This window comes from Lynx canadensis, chromosome A2 (assembly GCF_007474595.2).
Source record: "Lynx canadensis isolate LIC74 chromosome A2, mLynCan4.pri.v2, whole genome shotgun sequence".
Lineage (NCBI taxonomy): Eukaryota > Metazoa > Chordata > Mammalia > Carnivora > Felidae > Lynx > Lynx canadensis.
Genome location: NC_044304.2, coordinates 44,791,626 through 44,810,536, shown reverse-complemented (window position 1 = coordinate 44,810,536; position 18,911 = coordinate 44,791,626). Strand labels below are relative to the sequence as shown.

The 18,911-nt window shown below is 39.4% G+C and overlaps 1 protein-coding gene across 1 annotated transcript in view; it reads right to left on the bottom strand.

The window, feature by feature from the left end:
• Positions 1 to 18,911, bottom strand: part of CNTN4 (contactin 4) — a 460,587-nt gene that overhangs the window by 138,385 nt on the left and 303,291 nt on the right. Inside the window, exons 8-9 of the mRNA XM_032592345.1 lie at positions 9,709 to 9,845; positions 5,361 to 5,490 (exon numbers count right to left, since the gene is read on the bottom strand). Coding sequence (XP_032448236.1) covers positions 5,361 to 5,490; positions 9,709 to 9,845 — 267 coding nt within the window. The remainder of the gene's footprint in view (positions 1 to 5,360; positions 5,491 to 9,708; positions 9,846 to 18,911) is intronic.

Here is an 18,911-nt window from a genome sequence, read left to right as displayed (position 1 = left end):
ATACACAGCGTAAGCATTCTAATTGGAGCATCACAAAAAAATCTCAAGGTTGGCAATTCAATCAGCAGTCCCTGACACCAAGAGGATCATCTATGTGGACACAGATATGAAATATGAATAGAAACGCTGCAGTAGAAAATTTAAATTTTTACCAAGAAAATATGTAACTTACTTTTATTTAATTACATGAAAAAAAATTTTTATGTTTGTTTATTTTTGAGAGAGAGTGACAGACTGCAAGCGGGGGAGGAGCAGAGAGAGGCAGATACAGAATCTGAAGCAGGCTGTCAGCACAGAGCCAACACAGGGCTCAAACTCACAGACTGCAAGATCATGACCTGCCCTGAAGTCTGACACTTAACCGACTAAGTTAAGGCACCCCTTAATTACTAACTTTAGGCACCCCTAAAATTACATTTTATAGAAGATCCAAGTTCCTCATGGTTATCAGACTGTATTCACCCCAATTCCAATATACCTTCAAGAGTGGGAGAGAAGGACAGAATGATGGCATCACCCAGCAAATTGTGCAGCACCCCAGGGATGTCCACGGGGGTACATCACACAGTTAACTTCTTCCACGACATAAGTTAATACAGGAGAAAAAGTCTGGGAACAGATGCCTTGAGGAATAATAACATATCAATGGTGACAGGTCAATTACAAACAAGGACATTTTCTTTTTTTTTTATTTTTTCTTTTTTTAATGTTTTATTTATTTTTAAGAGAGAGGGGGAGAGAGAGAGAGAGAGGGAGAGAGAGAGAGAGAGGGAGAGAGAGAGAGAGAGAGAGAGAGAGAAAGAGAATATGAGTGGGGGAGGGGCAGAGAAAGGGGGAGAAACCGATTCTGAAGCAGGATCCAGGCTCTGAGCTGTCAGCACAGGGCCCGATGTGGGGCTCAAACTCACGAACGGTGAGATCATGACCCGAGCCGAAGTTGGACGCTTAACTGACTGAGCTACCCAGTTGCCGCAAACAAGGACATTTTCTATTTGATGTACTCAAAACCAGGCCTACTCTAATAGACTGACCTCAAGGTAAAAGTCTATGTTATTCTTCCATCCAGTGAGTAAATCACCCAGTACCTACGTTAAATATTTAGCAGTTTCAATCCATTAAATATAGATATGTTACATACACATTAAATACTCAGACAGAACACATAAAACAAGACCAAGGGAAAAGCCTATCAAATATGTGCTTCCTAACCATCTCTTATTCATGACTCTAGGGTTATTACCTAGCTTGAAAGGGAATCTCCTCTCTAATGTTGGGAGATCCTGATATTTGATCAATAGCTGGAACCAACATACTGACTTTTTTCTTCCTGATAATAAAGTTTTCTTGTGTTTCTTTATTCAATTCAAATTCACCATGATTCTAAGAAAGGTGATAACAAATCAGTCATTTGACCCCAAAGAGTCAAATTATTACTCTTCTGTAATACACAAAGTGACTTGTGGAACACAATCATATTTATAGCTTACCCAGGTTAACCAATATTAATTTATGTGTATTTTAAAACAGTGAAATGTCTTCTCCTTCATTCAATTAAAATGAACTTCAGGGATTTACTCACTTTACACTTAACTGTCCTTCAATTCACTTCGAGTATATTAATATGATTTTTTGGAAGAGGAAATGGAATATTAAAGAAGGAACTTCTAAGCTTGTTACTCATGAGTCTCTAAAATTGGTCCTTAATTAAGTTTTCCATCTATCTAAAACTTTGCCCATATACTTTATGTATTTGAGTCAAAATTTTTGAAAACATTCCAGGGTTCTCTATGTGTAAGAAACCATCCAGATGTTTTATAACTTTGAGCCTTTGTTAAGGCCATTTCACTCTGATCTGGAATATTCCTTGTCCTCTTTTCTGTCTGTCCAAATATAAATCACTGTTCAAGGCTCAGCTGACCATCCCAGTGCATCAGCCAAACTCTCTTTCCTGAATTCCTGGAAGCCTTTACTATTTTTACCACTGTTTGTCCTGTATCATTTCCTGACATGCCTTATTGTTCTCATATTCAACATGGTTGAGATCAGAATGGTTAAATAATTTCTCAGGCATTTCCCTCTTATCTTCACTGCTCTAGCTTGCTGACCTCAGGGCTCGTAAGAAAGTCTTAAGAAAGGACTCAGATCAACAATTCATTTGGAATTAGTTCCAGTTGGAAGTGATTTGAAACAAATCTCTGTAAAAGATGGAGCAGTGATTCCCAACTCACAGCCCTTGAACCCTGGTGGGAGGAGGGTACAGGGTCTGGAGAAGGGTGTGCAAGGAGTTGTTTTAAACTGTTACGTTTCATCTATGCATAAGAATATATACATAAATGTATATGTAGATATACAGACACACATCTCATATACACTCTATTGTTTTCAGTTATGGGTAGGTGCTCTAGATAAAAATAATCTGATAGTCTTTTTCATTTCCAGCTCCGCTTTTGGGACTAGTTATTCTCGGTCTTACCTCATAATTATATCCCATGATGTACAGTCGTTTGTTATTATCAAATTTTATTATTTTAACAGAGGGACTTACAGAATCTTTTAAAATTGTAACAGGGTTCTCAGAGTTGAAATTTGGAAAGCACTCATCTAGAGGGACTTAGGACAATGCGATTCATTCATTAGGCTGTATACCCTCAGTTTTAGCTCTTCTCCTAACTAGTTGGCTTAATGTTTAATGGACAACATATTTGTTTTTGCAGAAAATCCTAAGTAATCTACCATGCTGAATTGTGCTCCAAAAAGAGTCAGTTAAAACTACCAATAATCAGATCCAACTGGCACAGGGTGAAACTATCGTACTTGTCCTGGAGGAAGCTGGAATTATTGTTCCCAGTGTTAATAGAGTGAGAGGTAGGTAGCAGCTTCCAAAAAGGTCATGCTTATTCCAGATGCAGAGTGTTCTTAGGCTTCACTGAAATGGGCTACAGCGCCATGAACTCTCACATATTCTTGTCTTTTATGGGATATTGGCCCAAGCTAAAGAACTTGGTGACAAGAACAGTCATGGAAGCTTTTCCTTCCTTTGTTAACTTGCACAGGGAAGAAGTACATTCATCTTGAGATCATCTACTGCCCATGTAAGCTCTACATGCTAGGCATCAAACAACACCTTGCTGAAGAAAAAGTTTGGACTCTGAAACTGGTCAAATCATCAGAATTTATGATATCAGCTCCCGGTGTGTGCTTTTCTCTCATTCATAATCTTTCTATTACACTCTCCCTAAGAACTACTGCTTAGGTACTTTAGATAAATCCCAAATTCAGAGCCAAGATTTTTCTATGGGACACATACAAATTGATAGCCTGGATTTTTTTAAATGTCTAGAGGTTTGCCAATTCATTTAACTTATACTGTCTTATTTTTTTATGTTTCATATTTATTTTTGAGAGACAGAGAGCACAAGCAAGGGAGGTACAGAGAAAGAGAGCGGGACAGAGGATCCAAAGCAGGCTCCAGGCTCTGTGCTGACAGCAGTGAGGCCAACACAGGGCTCAAACCCACAAACTGTGAGATCACGACCTGAGCCGAAGTCACACACTCAACCGACTGAGCCACCCAGGTGCCCTTATACTTTCAATGATATATTTACTTAATTCATACCTCATTTTTAAAAACAGTCTCTTAACTGTTTAACACATTTAGCACATCATTTAACACATTCATTCATTCCTACGTGCATTATTTACTGAGTGTATACTATGTGCTTCCCTGTTGCATTAAGTCCTGAGAATAAAATAATTAAAAATAATTTAATGTTTATTTATTTTTGAGAGAGAGAGAGAGAACATGAGTGGGAGACGGGCAGGGAGAATCCAAAGACAGTCTCCAGGCTCTGAGCTGTCAGCACCCAGCCCGATGTGCAACTCATTAACTGCAAGATCATGACCTGAGCCACAGTCAGATGCTTAACTGAGCCACCCAGGAGCCCCTAAAATAATGATTTAAACCAAATATGGTCCTTGACATGATGGGGAAGTTAAAATGCAACAGGAGAAAAAGACAGAAAAATCACAACAAATGTAAAATGCAACAGTGGCATCTGTTACAAAGGACAATTAAAAGGCAAATAAAAAATCTGCAAGAGAAGAAGTTGCTCTGGGCATGGGGCCAGGTGTGACGTTCTGAGGGAGCCACAGTGGAATCTGAAGATGGAAGAAGGGAAGGAGTTAATGAAATGAAGGGCAGGAAAAGCATTTCAGTCATAAGGAACAGTATGCTCCAGTGGCCCTTGGAGGAAGGGAGGATGGTGAAGATGTGGAACATATACTGTCAGTGCAGCTGAAGAGCAGGGAAAATGGGTCATATGGTGAGAGGTAGCTGGAGGGGCAGACCACTTGCCTATATGGTGATAAATTCAGATATGGAAGAACAAGACGCACTTTGCCAGCTGTTCCTAGCAACCTTCCCAAACCAAGTCAACTCTTCTTCCTTCCAAGCTGAATTTTGTAGCAAATCAATACAATATCAAGATTCCACAGCATTTCAGAAACTGCTCAAATTAGAACAGTGGCTGAGAGAGGAATAAAAATGGGTGCCAAGGGAACTGTGTTACCCATTGGAAGCATCAGTAGAGGCTGGTTTAGAAACTGGTCTCTGGGTAAATTCCTAGCAGTGCTATTGCTGGGTCATAGGGTAGGTCTATTTTTAATTTTTTGAGGAACCTCCACACTGTTTTCCAGAGTGGCTGCACCAATTTGCATTCCCACCCCAATGTTTATAGCAGCACTCTCAACAATAGCCAAATTATGGAAAGAGCCTAAATGTCCATCAAGTGATGAATGGATAAAGAAATTGTGGTTTATATACACAATGGAGTACTACGTGGCAATGAGAAAGAATGAAATATGGCTGTTTGTAGCAACGTGTGATGCTAAGTGAAATAAGCCATACTGAGAAAGACAGATACCATATGTTTTCACTCTTAGGTGGATTCTGAGAAACTTAACAGAAACCCATGGGGGAGGGGAAGGAAAAAAAAAAAGAGGTTAGAGTGGGAGAGAGCCAAAGCATAAGAGACTCTTAAAAACTGAGAACAAACTGAGGGTTGATGGGGAGTGGGAGGGAGGGGAGGGTGGGTGATGGGTATTGAGGAGGGCACCTTTTGGGATGAGCACTGGGTGTTGTATGGAAACCAATTCGACAATAAATTTCATATATTGAAAAAAAAAAAAGAAAGTGGTCCCTGGTATTGCTTGGAGAATGCATTACTTTTCCCTCGAGCAATATCTTTGGTCTCAAGATTTCTTTACCTTTTTTCTTTTTTTTCGATTGAACATCATGCTTAGCAAAACACGTGTTAGTTTAGTGACTTAAATTTTTTTTCCTTTCCAGGATAAATACTCACCTATAACACTAAGCTCTGCGCTGGAAAAGATAACTCCGTGTTTATTCTCGGCCACACACTGATACATGCCAGCATCTGAGAGGTTCACTACTGTTATGTTGAGCATTCCTTGCTCAATTTGAATTCTATCCTGTGAAAGAAAAGAGGAACACAAAACAATGACCTTCTCAACTGAGACCTTAAGGCAATTTTGCTACATGTTATATCAAAGGGGCTTAATGAGAAGAAAATAGCCATCATATAAGCAATTTACATTACATGATCTATTTATCTGTCAACTAAATTTGTGGCAGGTCAGATGCTAAATGGAACAACCTTGTACATCAGTTGGTAAATGGAATTTAAATTGTAGGACTCTCTGGAGTTCTCATTGATTCAATAGTGAAACCATTCAGATTAATATCCTCTCTAAAATAGATGAACTTGAAATTTAAAATGCTTTTGTACTCTCAGGCTTTGTGCTGCCTGGGGGGTGGGGGTGGGGTGGGGAGGAGGGTAGGGAATACAACCATATTTACTGTTCAGAGTATTAAAACATTCAGATTATGAGGAGGCAGCACTTTGAAGGTTAAGAGAATTGTAATCTATATATTATAGATTATAGAAGCAGAGACAAATATTTAATATTGGCTGATGTCAGTGGCATAATCTAAGCTTAGGACCATCTTCTGGAGGCCAATTGGAAGAAAGAAGAGTTAGTGTACTGAACAAAAGACCATTCTCATTTGTCAGCCTGAGGATACCTAATTTGAATTATCAATTTTTGTAAGTCCCAAAAAGGATCTCCTCCTCCCCAGGAACCTGCCATTTAAAAAATATAAGATAAAAAGAAGTACTGGTTTTCTATTTGCTGCAGGGTTGCAATTTAGCAGGGTAGACACCTTATTAGGCTCTGATCAAATCTAGGTACCCATGTTCCCTCACGTTAAATAAAATTGAGGAAAATGCTGGTTATCTGGGTACCTACACTTTAGTGGTTTGAGTTTGGCTTTTATAATTGGGAGAATCATGGAGTCAGCAGGAGCTCTTCCAGGGACAGGAGAGGACTATGTGACAGGGCGACAGTCCCCTTTCTGCTTTGTGTGCACTGATGACCCACCGTTGCTCACAGCAGGCACTCTTCACTGGGCCGCCTACGGTGGAGGAAATCTGAGTATGAAAACCTGCCTCTTAACTTGGGGCCTGAGGAAAATGTCAAATTTCAGGAACATTTGAGTTCAGTAGGAAAATACCACAGGAAAAGTTTAAATTGGACACAATTGTTCCTCATTCTTATTAAGGCCCTCCTCATCCTCCCCTTGCTTCATTCCTAGTTCTTTGTCAGGGTCTGCTCCCTTAGATGAGCATTCCTGTATTATGTCAATGTCTCTTCTCTCATAGCAGATTCTCATAGTACTTTCCAGATGCTCTTTCAGAACCAAGGTATTTACTCTTTAAGCTGCTAAGTTTGATGACTGCTCACAGCTGGGTCCCTCTTTCTGGGTAATGCTTTTGGCAGAAAGAACTTCCCAAATTCAATGCCTGGTTGGTGCAGCGGTACAAAGGCCGCCCCCCCCCCCCCCCTTTGCCCTCTAACTTGGGAACCTCTGAAGGGCCTTCTGCTCCAGAGCTCCCCCTGTAGGCTTATATTGAAACTGCACCACTGTTTAACCTCTGCCCAGTCTGGCTTCTCTGACTCCTTCATAGGTGAGGCTCTGAGAGCTTTCCCAGCATACCTCCTGAACACAAATGTCTGCCTCAGAGTCTGTTTTTAGAAAACACAAAGAAAGACAGTGACTACTGAAGTATTTATTTTCAAAGAGCATTTGGACTTTTCTTCCCTTTGGGCCATATTCCCTCCCCCTCCTTTTCCTTAAGTCTTATTTTCCATATAACCAATTCTGAAAACCTTATTCAGGCAAACTTTGGTAGTTAGTTCTGAATCCAGGAGACCTTCAATATTTGAATCCTGGCTCTATTACTTACTAAAGATGGATGTGACGTTAGGCAAACTGCTCTGACCTCAGGCAAACAAGGCAGGTTCCTTGTCTGTAAATTGGGCATAGCAATAGTACTTACCTCATAAGGTTCCTTGTGAATACCAGATGAGGCAATGTGTTTGAAGTGGCAGGATAGGTTAGCACTTGTTAAATGTTTGAGAATCACACCTTCCAAATCCTTTTTAAACATTATTATAACCTATCATTTCCCCCTAACAAAATGAATAGTCTGCATAGAATTTTCATTTCAGGGGTTACATATTTCTAAAATTAACATTTTCTTCTTTTAAAGTCTATCTGTGGGGGGGGGGCTGGGTGGCTCAGGTGGTTAAGCATACAGCTCTTTTATTTTTTTTTATTTTTTTTTAATGCTTTTATTCTTGAGAGAGAGAGAGAGGGAGACAGAGTGCAAGTGGGGGCAGGGCAGAGAGAGAGGGAGACACAGAATCTGAAGCAGGCACCAGGCTCTGAGCTGTCAGCATGGAGCCCGATGTGGGGCTCAAACTCTAACCATGAGATCCTGACCTGAGCTGAAGTCGAATGCTCAACCAACTGAGCCACCCAGGTGGCCCAAGCATATAGCTTTTTTTTTTTTTTTTTTAAAGCATATAGCTTTTAATTTTAGCTCAGGCTAGGAACTCACGGTTCATAAGCTCAAGCCCAGCATTCAGATGGAGCACTGTCAGCCCGGATCCTGCTTGGTATTCTTTCTCTCCCTCTCCCCAACTTGTGTTCTCTCTCTGAAAATAAATAAATAAACTTAAAAAAAAATCAGTCTGCTTAACTTTTCAAAATATCTTGTTTATTTTCATAGACATAAGTTCTTTATTTAACTCTTTCAGCCTCCTAAACAGACTCATTCCTATTTCTTTGTTAGACCATTCTATTGTTTGGTTCAGATTTCTAAAAAATAACTTTTTGAAAATGTTTTGGAATATTGGCTTACAGGCTTATTTGTGAAAAGGAGTTATTTTTCCTTTGTTTGTTTTTATTCCCATCAGCAGTTTTGTCGCTGTTCTACCTCATCCCCTGGGTCACCAGCCCAGAAGCAGATCTGCTCATGGATTCTGTGAGGTCCTGATCTGTGAGGACACTCAAATTACTGCAGCTCTCAGCCCAGAGCCAGTGGGAATCCTGGCCCAAGACTTTCCACCTGTCTTGCACCACTGTGTGTGATTGCTTCTTTCACCGGAGAGCAATAGGTGGGGAAGATCCACACCCCAAGCCCTTACTCCAAGGATATTGTATCCTGTCTCCAGAGAGGATTTTTGCTTTTTTATTTTTTAATTTTTTTTGAGAGAGAGGGCACAAATTAGTGACGACCAGAGAGAGAGAGAGAGAGAGAGAGAGAGAGAGAGAGAGAGATACCTATGAGGGGCAGAAAGGGGAGAGAAGGAGAAAGAGAAGTTGGGCTCAACCACAGCAGGACTTGTGTTCACCCAATGCTGGGCTCGAACTCAAAAACTATGTGATCATGATTTGAGCTGCAGTCCCAATACTTAACTGACTGAGCCACCCAGATGCCCTGCATTTTTGCTTTTTTAAAGCCAAGCTCTCAGGTACCACTGCCTTCCCTCAGGCCTACAGTCTAGTGCCTCCAGTCGCAGTAATCACTTTCAGTTTTTGTTCTATTTCTGTTGCATCAGAAATATTAATCTTGCATTTGCATATGCCATTACTACGTGTTTGGAGGCAGAATGGGTGTTTTGAGGGTGATCTTATTGGACATCACGTTGTTGTCCAGAAGTCTCCACGAACAGAAGAGAATAACAAAACCACACTGAGAGGAAAATTTGTATGCTGGGAGGTCTTACTCTCCCTTATATAGAACACATACAAATTTGTTTCTTTTTTTTTTTTTTCAACGTTTATTTATTTTTGGGACAGAGAGAGACAGAGCATGAACGGGGGAGGGGCAGAGAGAGAGGGAGACACAGAATCGGAAACAGGCTCCAGGCTCTGAGCCATCAGCCCAGAGCCCGACGCGGGGCTCGAACTCACGGACCGCGAGATCGTGACCTGGCTGAAGTCGGACGCTCAACCGACTGCGCCACCCAGGCGCCCCACAAATTTGTTTCTTAGCACAGTTACATGTTCCAGACTTTCTGCATGACTTTCCAATTGTACAGCCAAAGATGTTAATTTATGAAAACCAAAGATTTTGTACAGAAGCTTAATTGAACAAGGCTGAAGAACTGGATGTATGGAGTTTCTATGTATCAACTGCATTCACTTCCACTTTTTCTGCTATTAACACTTGGTTGCTTATTATTTTCTAAATAACTCATCATTTTCCTTTTTCCATAACAATGAGGTCACATGAAACATTACAGTCAATACTAAAATATGATTATCATCAGTTGGCTTACCCGAGTTAATAGTGGTTCACCATTTTTTAGCCACCTGTATGTAGGTTTGGGCCTTCCATTTGCCTTACATTCCCAAAAGACATTTTCTTCAATGGCCACATGTGTATCGTTTATTTCTTGAATCCAATTAGGTTGAGCTATAGCAGTTCAGAAAGCAAAGAAAAGATGTACATTCAGTATATGTTCAATCTATTTTTATCACATGAAATCGAAGGACAAAAGTAGGCTTGTAATAAAATTATTTTTCCAGGTGTTATGCATATTTCAAGGCTGGGTAAGAGTTCAGGGGTACTTTTAGAAGACAACCCACTCTACGTCCAACTCTGAATGTCCTGTTTTTGCAGCCCATGTGGCTGGTCTTTTAATTGCTAAAGGCAGAAAATAAAAGCAGCATTGCCATATGGCCAAATTAACTGTCCCTCTCCTCCAAGTAGCTATTTTTTACCATTTTTGTAGGAGAAATATCCCACAGTGCCCCACCATTTCTGGCTGGGAGCATGTTTTCCTAGATACACACTATGTTTCCCAGATTGCTTTGCAATTGGAGGTAACCATGTGACTAAGTTCAAGCTCAGCGTACCTGTGTGAAAGTAGTGAGATCAATTTTCAAGTTGTTTACTGAAAGATACTTGCCCCGAAATCTCATTGCCCCATACCATTGATGGGGAAAAAAAAAAAGTGACAACTGCAATAGTCTTGGGCTCAGAGATAGAAGCTACGAAGGATGAAAATGCAGACTTATCAGTCTTGGACTTTGAATAACCTTGTAGAGCAAAGTAGCCCCAGACTCACCAGCAGATTGTGGGGGAAATATGTGGGGAAGAAATAAACTTTTTTTAAGCCAATGTATTTTTGGGTCTCTCTATTAGAGCAGCTTTGTCTCTCGCTAACTAATACACTTCACTCCTACATACTATATAGATAATTTTGTGACTTCTTTCTCCTTTTAGACTACATCATTGTTTACTATTGACTTATTTCACATTGATAGAATGTTATACACAAGAGTATGGCTCCAGAACCCCAAATCTCTGAATGAGTCCTGATTTTTACCAAAACTTTCATAGGAAATCATCTCTTGCCCACAGTCTACCAATGTGGAATTCAAGGTAGCCCACCATCCTACACCACTCCCACTACCCAAATTATGCCACCTTTCTCATGCTTCAGTTGAAATCGTGCTTTTTTTCTCCTTGTTCTCAATAAAGACAATGTTAATTCCACATTCCATAAAATGTCATCATAAATACCAAGCTTTGCCTACAGCACAATTCATGCTATTGTTAACTGTAATGGCAAATGTACTTAAGTAGAAGACCTTTAGTCCAAAGTTCATGCAGAAGAGAACCACAGCTATCATTCTGGAATGTTTCCTTCTCACAGGACAATTTCTGTAGGGTAATGCCTACCAACAGAAACCTAATAGTTAGAATTGTTATCAGTATTTAATTAGAAGGTGCTACTCAATATTCTTAACATGTCTCTTTTCTGATTTGACCTCAGAATCTTCATTGAGTGAGGCTTCAAATCATCTATAATTTAATTCAAAAGGAAATTACTAGTGTTGAGGCTAAGCTGTCTATCTTACCTACTTACTAATAAACAAAACTAGAAAAACACTCAACAAGTCACTTTACCAGCAGAGGTCTCTACGTCCTTGAATAAATATTGCTTTCTCCTTTTCCTATCTACAAACAAATGCATGTTTTTCAAGGAGCAAAACACAATTTTACAAATCTTCTACTGATGGGGATGATGCATTGTTGCATAGGAGGGGAGGCTGAAAGGGTCGATTTTCAAAAAAAAAAAAAAGTTGTAACATCAACAGGCATTAATTTCAACGAAAGGTTATAACCTTCATCCTTGAAAGAGCTGCAAGTCTGCCATTGTTCTGTATCTTCCTGCTGCTCATGCAAAGGGAGCTCAAAAGGTAGATACCTTTTCTGTTCTCTGCTTGGAGAATTTGATGTGTAACCCTGATAGGGCTAACGGCAGTTGTGTGCCTGATTTCACATTCAACCTGCTGAATATTTACCCCCCACAGAGTCCATGAAAACAAAGCAAACAAGAAAAGCTACAGAAATCTATGTGGAATATTAACAACTAAGCCAAACTTTTCAAAGAGACTGAGGGAAAAATAAATGGAAGGGCAAATGTAACTTATGAAGCAATGTCAAGTTGTAGTTCAAAAAGGAAACATCAAAACCATGTGCAAAGACTGAGATTTCAATGTCACAGATTTCCTGCAACACTTGAGCTTATTCGTTGCTTTCTTTCAAAAATATAGAAACCTGGAATGGAAGCAAAGCCTTGCCATCCCACACTCAAAAAAAAAAAAGAGATGGGGCAGGGCAGGGAGAGTCTTGAGAGGATTTTGCAAACACCTTGCAAAGTTCTAACTAACGACTTCCATGGGCTCATTCTGTCTCTTCCAACAGGCTTATGGAAGTTAAGGTGCTTGACAAGAATGCTCACTGGTAGTTATTTGTGCTGGTCAAGGTGAAATCACACACTAATTCAGCTGATGTAAGACATCATCATATACTTTCTTTGTTTTTAAGTAAAATTAATTCATAGAAGACAAATGTGAAATGATAAAAACATATTCCTTTTGAGGTGATACCTGGACAAGGGCCCAGGATCAGGAAAAGAATATCATATTATATAAATGGCAAAGAATGAGATAATCTTACTTTTTAACATGCCAGTTGCAGATCTATAGGGCAAATGCCCACGCAGTGAAGATTTCTGCTGCCACTCACTTAGACTGGATGAATCAGATCTAAGTGAGTAAATTTCTTGTATGCAGTCTATGACTGATGAAAATTGTTTATATCTCTCCATATCTCTTCAGGTCACCTAGTTCAAAGTCTTTGGATAACAAATGGTCCACTTTAGAGCATGATGAAAACATGATTTCATATATATATATATATGAACATATATATATATATATGAACATATATATATACATATATATATGAACATACATAAACATATATATGAACACATATATATACATATATAACATATATATATATTGGCTAATGCATATGGGCCTAAGGTATTTATTACTTAGTATCTAGTTTTAACTACCTTTTATGATTCCATTTATAAATAGTATCTCTTAAGTAAGACCTGAACAGGTTGGTATAGCACTAGTATTTCAGAAACCAAGTTGTATTTAAATGCCTTTTTGGGTAATATATGTAGATCCCATGTATTAAACAGAATGAATCACATCCACATATTAAACCATCTATTTTGGCTATTCATGTTCTTTCAAGATTTGAAACAGAAGAATTCCTTCTCTGTAACATCTCATCTTGTTCTCAAGCTACAAATTCAAATATAAGGTTAAATGATTATGTAGGATTTGACCTTGTGACACCATTAGTCTCTTGGATAGATGAACAATCTTTTCATTTCAATCTTTTATAAAATAACTGCCAGAAATTACCTAAATCTTTGTGTATTCCAGTCAATGGAATCATGTAAGCATCATATCCAATAAGAATTTATACTGCTGATGGATTGAATTTGAACTCAGTGGCCAAACAATTCTCAAATTTACATCTCAACCTAGATCTCTGATTCTCCAAAACCAAAAATTTCTAATAAGAAGAAATGCCATCATGAGCCTTAGAACTTAGAAATTTAAAAATGTAAAAGAAAGCATATGCTGGGGAAAAGCATTTAAATCACTATTGCAAAGATGATCTAGTGGCCATTCGAAATTATTTCTGGTTACTTACATAATCTTGGAGAAGATGAATCAGCTCCAGGGAATACAGAGGTTTAACTAATAATATTGCTTAAGAAGTTTATTAGTAGTGGGTTTTATAAACCTGAAGATAATCACTTGGATTCAATTTACCACCTGGATATGGATATGGATATACATATGGATAGCTGCTTCCCAAATCCTTATCTCCAGACTGGAAGTTTGGATTGTTCACAGAATCACTGATATATTCTCATTATCTTCACCTTGAAACCAAATGTTCCCAGCACTAGCACTTGAACTATTCACTTTCAAACCTTACTGTAGAGGGTATTCCAACTTATCCTTATAGTCTCCTCTGAAACCCCTGACTTCCCATTTGCAGAAGTCACTGAATGGAAAGACCAGCTTAACCAGCAATACTTATACTGTGTCCCGAGGTAGGGTCCAAATTTGATCTTTGTTCAGCGTTTATCATCTCCCATCCTCTGACTTCAGGCTCTCGTCCACTCAACACATGGTGGCAGGAAAGCATCCTACTATGGGGGGTTTCAAATTCAATTTGGCAAAGCTTTGAGGTCTCTTGGGAGGTATTTTCTTCAACTAGAGAAGGCTTGCTTTGTTTTAAACATAGAGAATTTGATGTAAAAAAAAGAAACTTAATGATTAAACAACACATGCACTTTGAAAAATACTACACTGAAGCCATCTAAATCTTGTCTTGGATTTGGAGCCTGGAGATTGAAAGCTTGTTTACACATTTAAATTGAGGAGAGGCTGAGCTTGACAGTGTCCAAAATATGCTAAGTCTTGAGACTGAATCTTTTTTTTTAAAAAAGTTTTTAATGTTTCTATTTATTTTTGAGACAGAAAGAGACAGAGCATGAACAGGGGAAGGGCAGAGAGAGAGGGAGACAAAGAATCTGAAGCAGGCTCCAGGCTCCGAGCTGTCAGCACAGAGCCTGACGCGGGGCTCGAACTCACACACCGCGAGATCATGACCTGAGCCGAAGTTGGACGCTCAACCCACTGAGCCACCCAGGTGCCCCTTGAGACTGTATCTTGAACTAACTGAATTCTTGGGTCTCCCAGGTTCTCTGTTAATTTGTGCTTCACTCAGACACCCCTACTTAGGGTCTCTTCACCTCTGTACTGTACTTTTGCTTCTGGAAATGACAATATCATCAGGCCAAGCCTCTCAAAGGTAACAATGATAAACTCTATACAAAAGATAAAAGCTGACTATGTGAAGGCAGCCAAGAGCAAGCATATTTCTATTAATAGGTATTCACTAATAAATACAACAGATGCGACTGGAGGAATTAGTCTCTGTGTGAGATAATGGACAAAATTTATGAATGTGCTTTGCACACTGTAAATGTTATACATACCAAGAGAACATTACCACCATTTCATATTTTTAGGCTAATATTTAAAGTACTCTGCCATCTTGTTCTACCCAGTTCTCTTACTTTCTCTCCAACTATGCCCAGAAAATACATAGCTGCCATCAAATAAGGGTCTTCTTTATCCTCAAGTCCAATAAGTCAGTTCTTCCTTGTATCTTTGTTCTTATCATTTTGTCTTCTTGGAATATTTCTCTCCCCTCCATCCCTAACCTGTTTTTACTCTGAAGAAACAGCTCCTCCATGAGGCCTTCCCCGATCGGCCAATCACAATCCTTCTGAACACATACAGTTCATTTGGCACAAACAGCCTGATTTGTGCCATCACTTGTATTGTTTTTGTAAGGCCTTACAGCTGGTTCACTAAGCCTACTTTTGCTCACAAAAAACAAGCTATTACTCTAGACTAACATGGATTAATTTCCCTTTAACTTTCAACTTAATCACTACCTAGTGATTCTCAGAATCTGGTCTTACTGGGTTGATTTTATCCCTTCCTGCTCCTTCCCATATGCACCTTCTGAGCAAAATACCACCAAGCCCTGACACTATGTATTTATGGGGTATCTCATCAGCATCACTTTATATTTGTTATTTCTCAACCCCATGATAACCTGTAGGTTAAATGGAATTTTCCTCATTTTACAGATGAAGCATAGAAATAGTAAGGTCTCAATTCAGAAAGGGGTCCAGTTAGGATGGGCACGCAGGCCTGCTTGCCTCCAACACCCATGCTCTATCTATAGGTTCTGAAAACATGTGCAACCTTACCATCAGTGGTGATGTGAGCATTTTTTGGACCTGTGTTTCTCAAAGTATGGTCTGAGGACCACTAGGATTCCCTAGGTCTCTTTCAGAGAGCCCATGACATCTTTTCTTTCCAACTACCTAACTGTAGGAGATTTCCTTCATATACTTCAACCAAAACAATACATCATGACTGACTGAACACACAGCACATATAAGAGTCCAGCTTTCTTCTGTTAAAACAGACATTAAAGAGATTTGCAAACACATAAGCAATGCCTCTTTTCTTATTAATTTCTCTGTGAAAAAATATAATCAGTTTTCTTAAAATATGTTAATTATGTTAACAGGTCATTTTAAAATAAAGTATTTTTTTTTTAATTTTTTTTTCAACGTTTTTATTTATTTTTGGGACAGACAGAGACAGAGCATGAACGGGGGAGGGGCAGAGAGAGAGGGAGACACAGAATCGGAAACAGGCTCCAGGCTCCGAGCCATCAGCCCAGAGCCTGACGCGGGGCTCGAACTCACAGACCGTGAGATCATGACCTGGCTGAAGTCGGACACTTAACCGACTGCGCCACCCAGGCGCCCCTAAAATAAAGTATTAAATTAGGGGCAGCCTGGGTGGCTCAGTCGGTTGAGCGTCCAACCTCAGCTCAAGTCATGATCTCACAGTTCACAAGTTCAAGCCCTATGTCAGGCTCTATGCTGGCAGCTCAGATCCTGGGGCCTGCTTCGGATTCTCTGCCTCCCTCTCTGCACCAGCACACCCCCCCCCCCGCCCCCAACCACCTTGCTCATGCTCTCTCTGTCTCAAAAATAAACATTAAAAATTTTTTTAAATAAAAAATAAAAAGTACTAAATTAAATTGTTTTAATTTTTAATATGGGATATACTGGTAGATACTGGCAAAAATCCTTTGGAGCATTTAATAATTTTTAAAGGTGAAAAGGGATCTTGAAACCACAAGTTTGAGAACTCCTACTTTAGATAAGCACAGAAACTTTCAGATAAATGAATCTACTTATGTAAAACTTGCTACAAGTATATTTAAACAGTATTCCTTGCTGGATAAAAATTATAACAGTACCTCTGCATTCTATGGTAATAACGAGTGAAGACATTGAATTGAATTTCAATATATTGTCCTTGATGTGACTTTTTCTTCCCTAGTCTGAAGCTTCTCTTGGGGTAAGGACCTTGTGTCCCCACTTCTGCACTACTTCTCACTGACCCTTATTCACAGTACGTTCTCAGTATGTACCTCTTGAAATTTACAGCAAGCCAATTTAATGGAACTACCAGACAAAGAGACGGAACAAAAACTGTTGACTTCATTTTAGTGGCACTGATGGTAGCTGAGGGTCTCAGTATCAGTTCTGTCCAGGACAATTAAACAGACTATTGCTCTACTCTGAAATTACCTTATCTGTTGTTTTCATCTTTTGGTCACTATGTCCTTTAAGCCACTTTGCAGGGTCGAATATTATCTAGAGATCACATACATGTAGCATATCCAGGGGGAAATTAGTATGCTGTGCTTCATGATCCTTCTGTATTCACTTGTTGATGACGTTAGAGATACTCAAACACTGTTTGCACAGCCATCAAGCCTATGGTTTTGCCATTTGAGCCAAAGGACCATAGCATACAAGGTTTAGACATACAGCTATATATGTAATTTGGAATGGAAAATAAAAAGAGCTCATTCAGACTCAATCAGTTGATTATCTTAGAAAATAAGAAGAAAGAAAGCCAATTATTCATCTGGATGTTTTCATTTATGACACTGGTTGTGGGAAAATATGGAGAAAAAGTATCTGGATGATTAATGGATTTTCCCCTTACCTACTGTATTAAAATGTCTTATTGGCAGGAAAAATAACATGTGCAGTATAACAGAAAGGGCAGTTGTAGCCATGGCTCTGATTCTCACTCACTTTACGATCTTGGGTATGTTATTTCATGTCTCTGGGCTTTATTTTCTTTACTTATAAAAATCAAGGGGTTGGCCGTAGTAGTTCCTTCCAGTTCAAACGTGACAGGATTCTATGTATTACAGCCTGCTCAAATACTATATTCTCTATTTCCTACTGGTGAAGAGGATTTTATTCTCTTAACACCTGTTACATATAGGAGGAATTACACAAAAGCTATTAAATATCAGGTTCTTTTAGTTCACACTTCATTCTTCTAAATGATGACTATAATACTATTGGTCTATTTGTGAAAAAAAAAAGGAAGTGACTATACAGACACAATGAGACAAAAAATGAGTAATTATCAAGTGAATTAAATCCATTTTGTACTTTCCTTTCCCTTCTTCAAAGATAATTACTTTAACGCCCTCATTCTACTTTGTCTGTGTAGACTGGCTACAATGCCTGATGTGACAGCGAGCTTTGTAGAGCTATGTAGCTCTGTAGAGAACCAGAACACCTTTGCCTGTGTGTAATGTAATCTCAGTTTCACTCTACCTACCACTTGCATACAGCTTAGCACAGAGTAATGGTTCACACAGTGTGGACTCTAGACAAACTGCATCAGCGTTACTGAAATACAACTTTTTTTTTTTTTTTCAACGTTTATTTATTTTTTTTTGGGACAGAGAGAGACAGAGAATTAACGGGGGAGGGGGGAGGGGCAGAGAGAGAGGGAGACACAGAATCGGAAACAGGCTCCAGGCTCTGAACCATCAGCCCAGAGCCTGACGCGGGGCTCGAACTCACGGACCGCAAGATCGTGACCTGGCTGAAGTCGGACGCTTAACCAACTGCGCCACCCAGGCGCCCCTGAAATACAACTTTAAAAAATTTTTTTTTTTAAACATTTATTTATTTTTGAGACAGAGAGAGACAGAGCATGAACGGGGGAGGGTCAGAGAAAGAGGGAGACACAGAATCTGAAACAGGCTCCAGGCTCTGAGCTGTCAGCACAGAGCCCGACGCGGGGCTCAAACTCACGGACCGTGAGATCATGACCTGAGCCGAAGTTGGACGCTCAACTGACCAAGCCACCCAGGCGCCCCTGAAATACAACTTTTTAAAAATGCACGTTCTCGGGTCTCACCCCAGCTCTACAGAATCAGGACCTGTGAAGGTAGGGCCCAATATTCAGCATTTTAATAAATTCTCCATGTTATTCTGATGCACACTGAAGTACAAGAACCTCCAGCATGAAGGAACAAGCATGGCATTTGGAACCTAGCTCTGTGTCTTACTATGTAAACTTAAATCAGGTACATAAACTCTGGCAATCAGTTCCACCTACAAACTGGTTTCATTAGAATGAGAATGTCTTACTGGTTGTACCTCCAAAATAT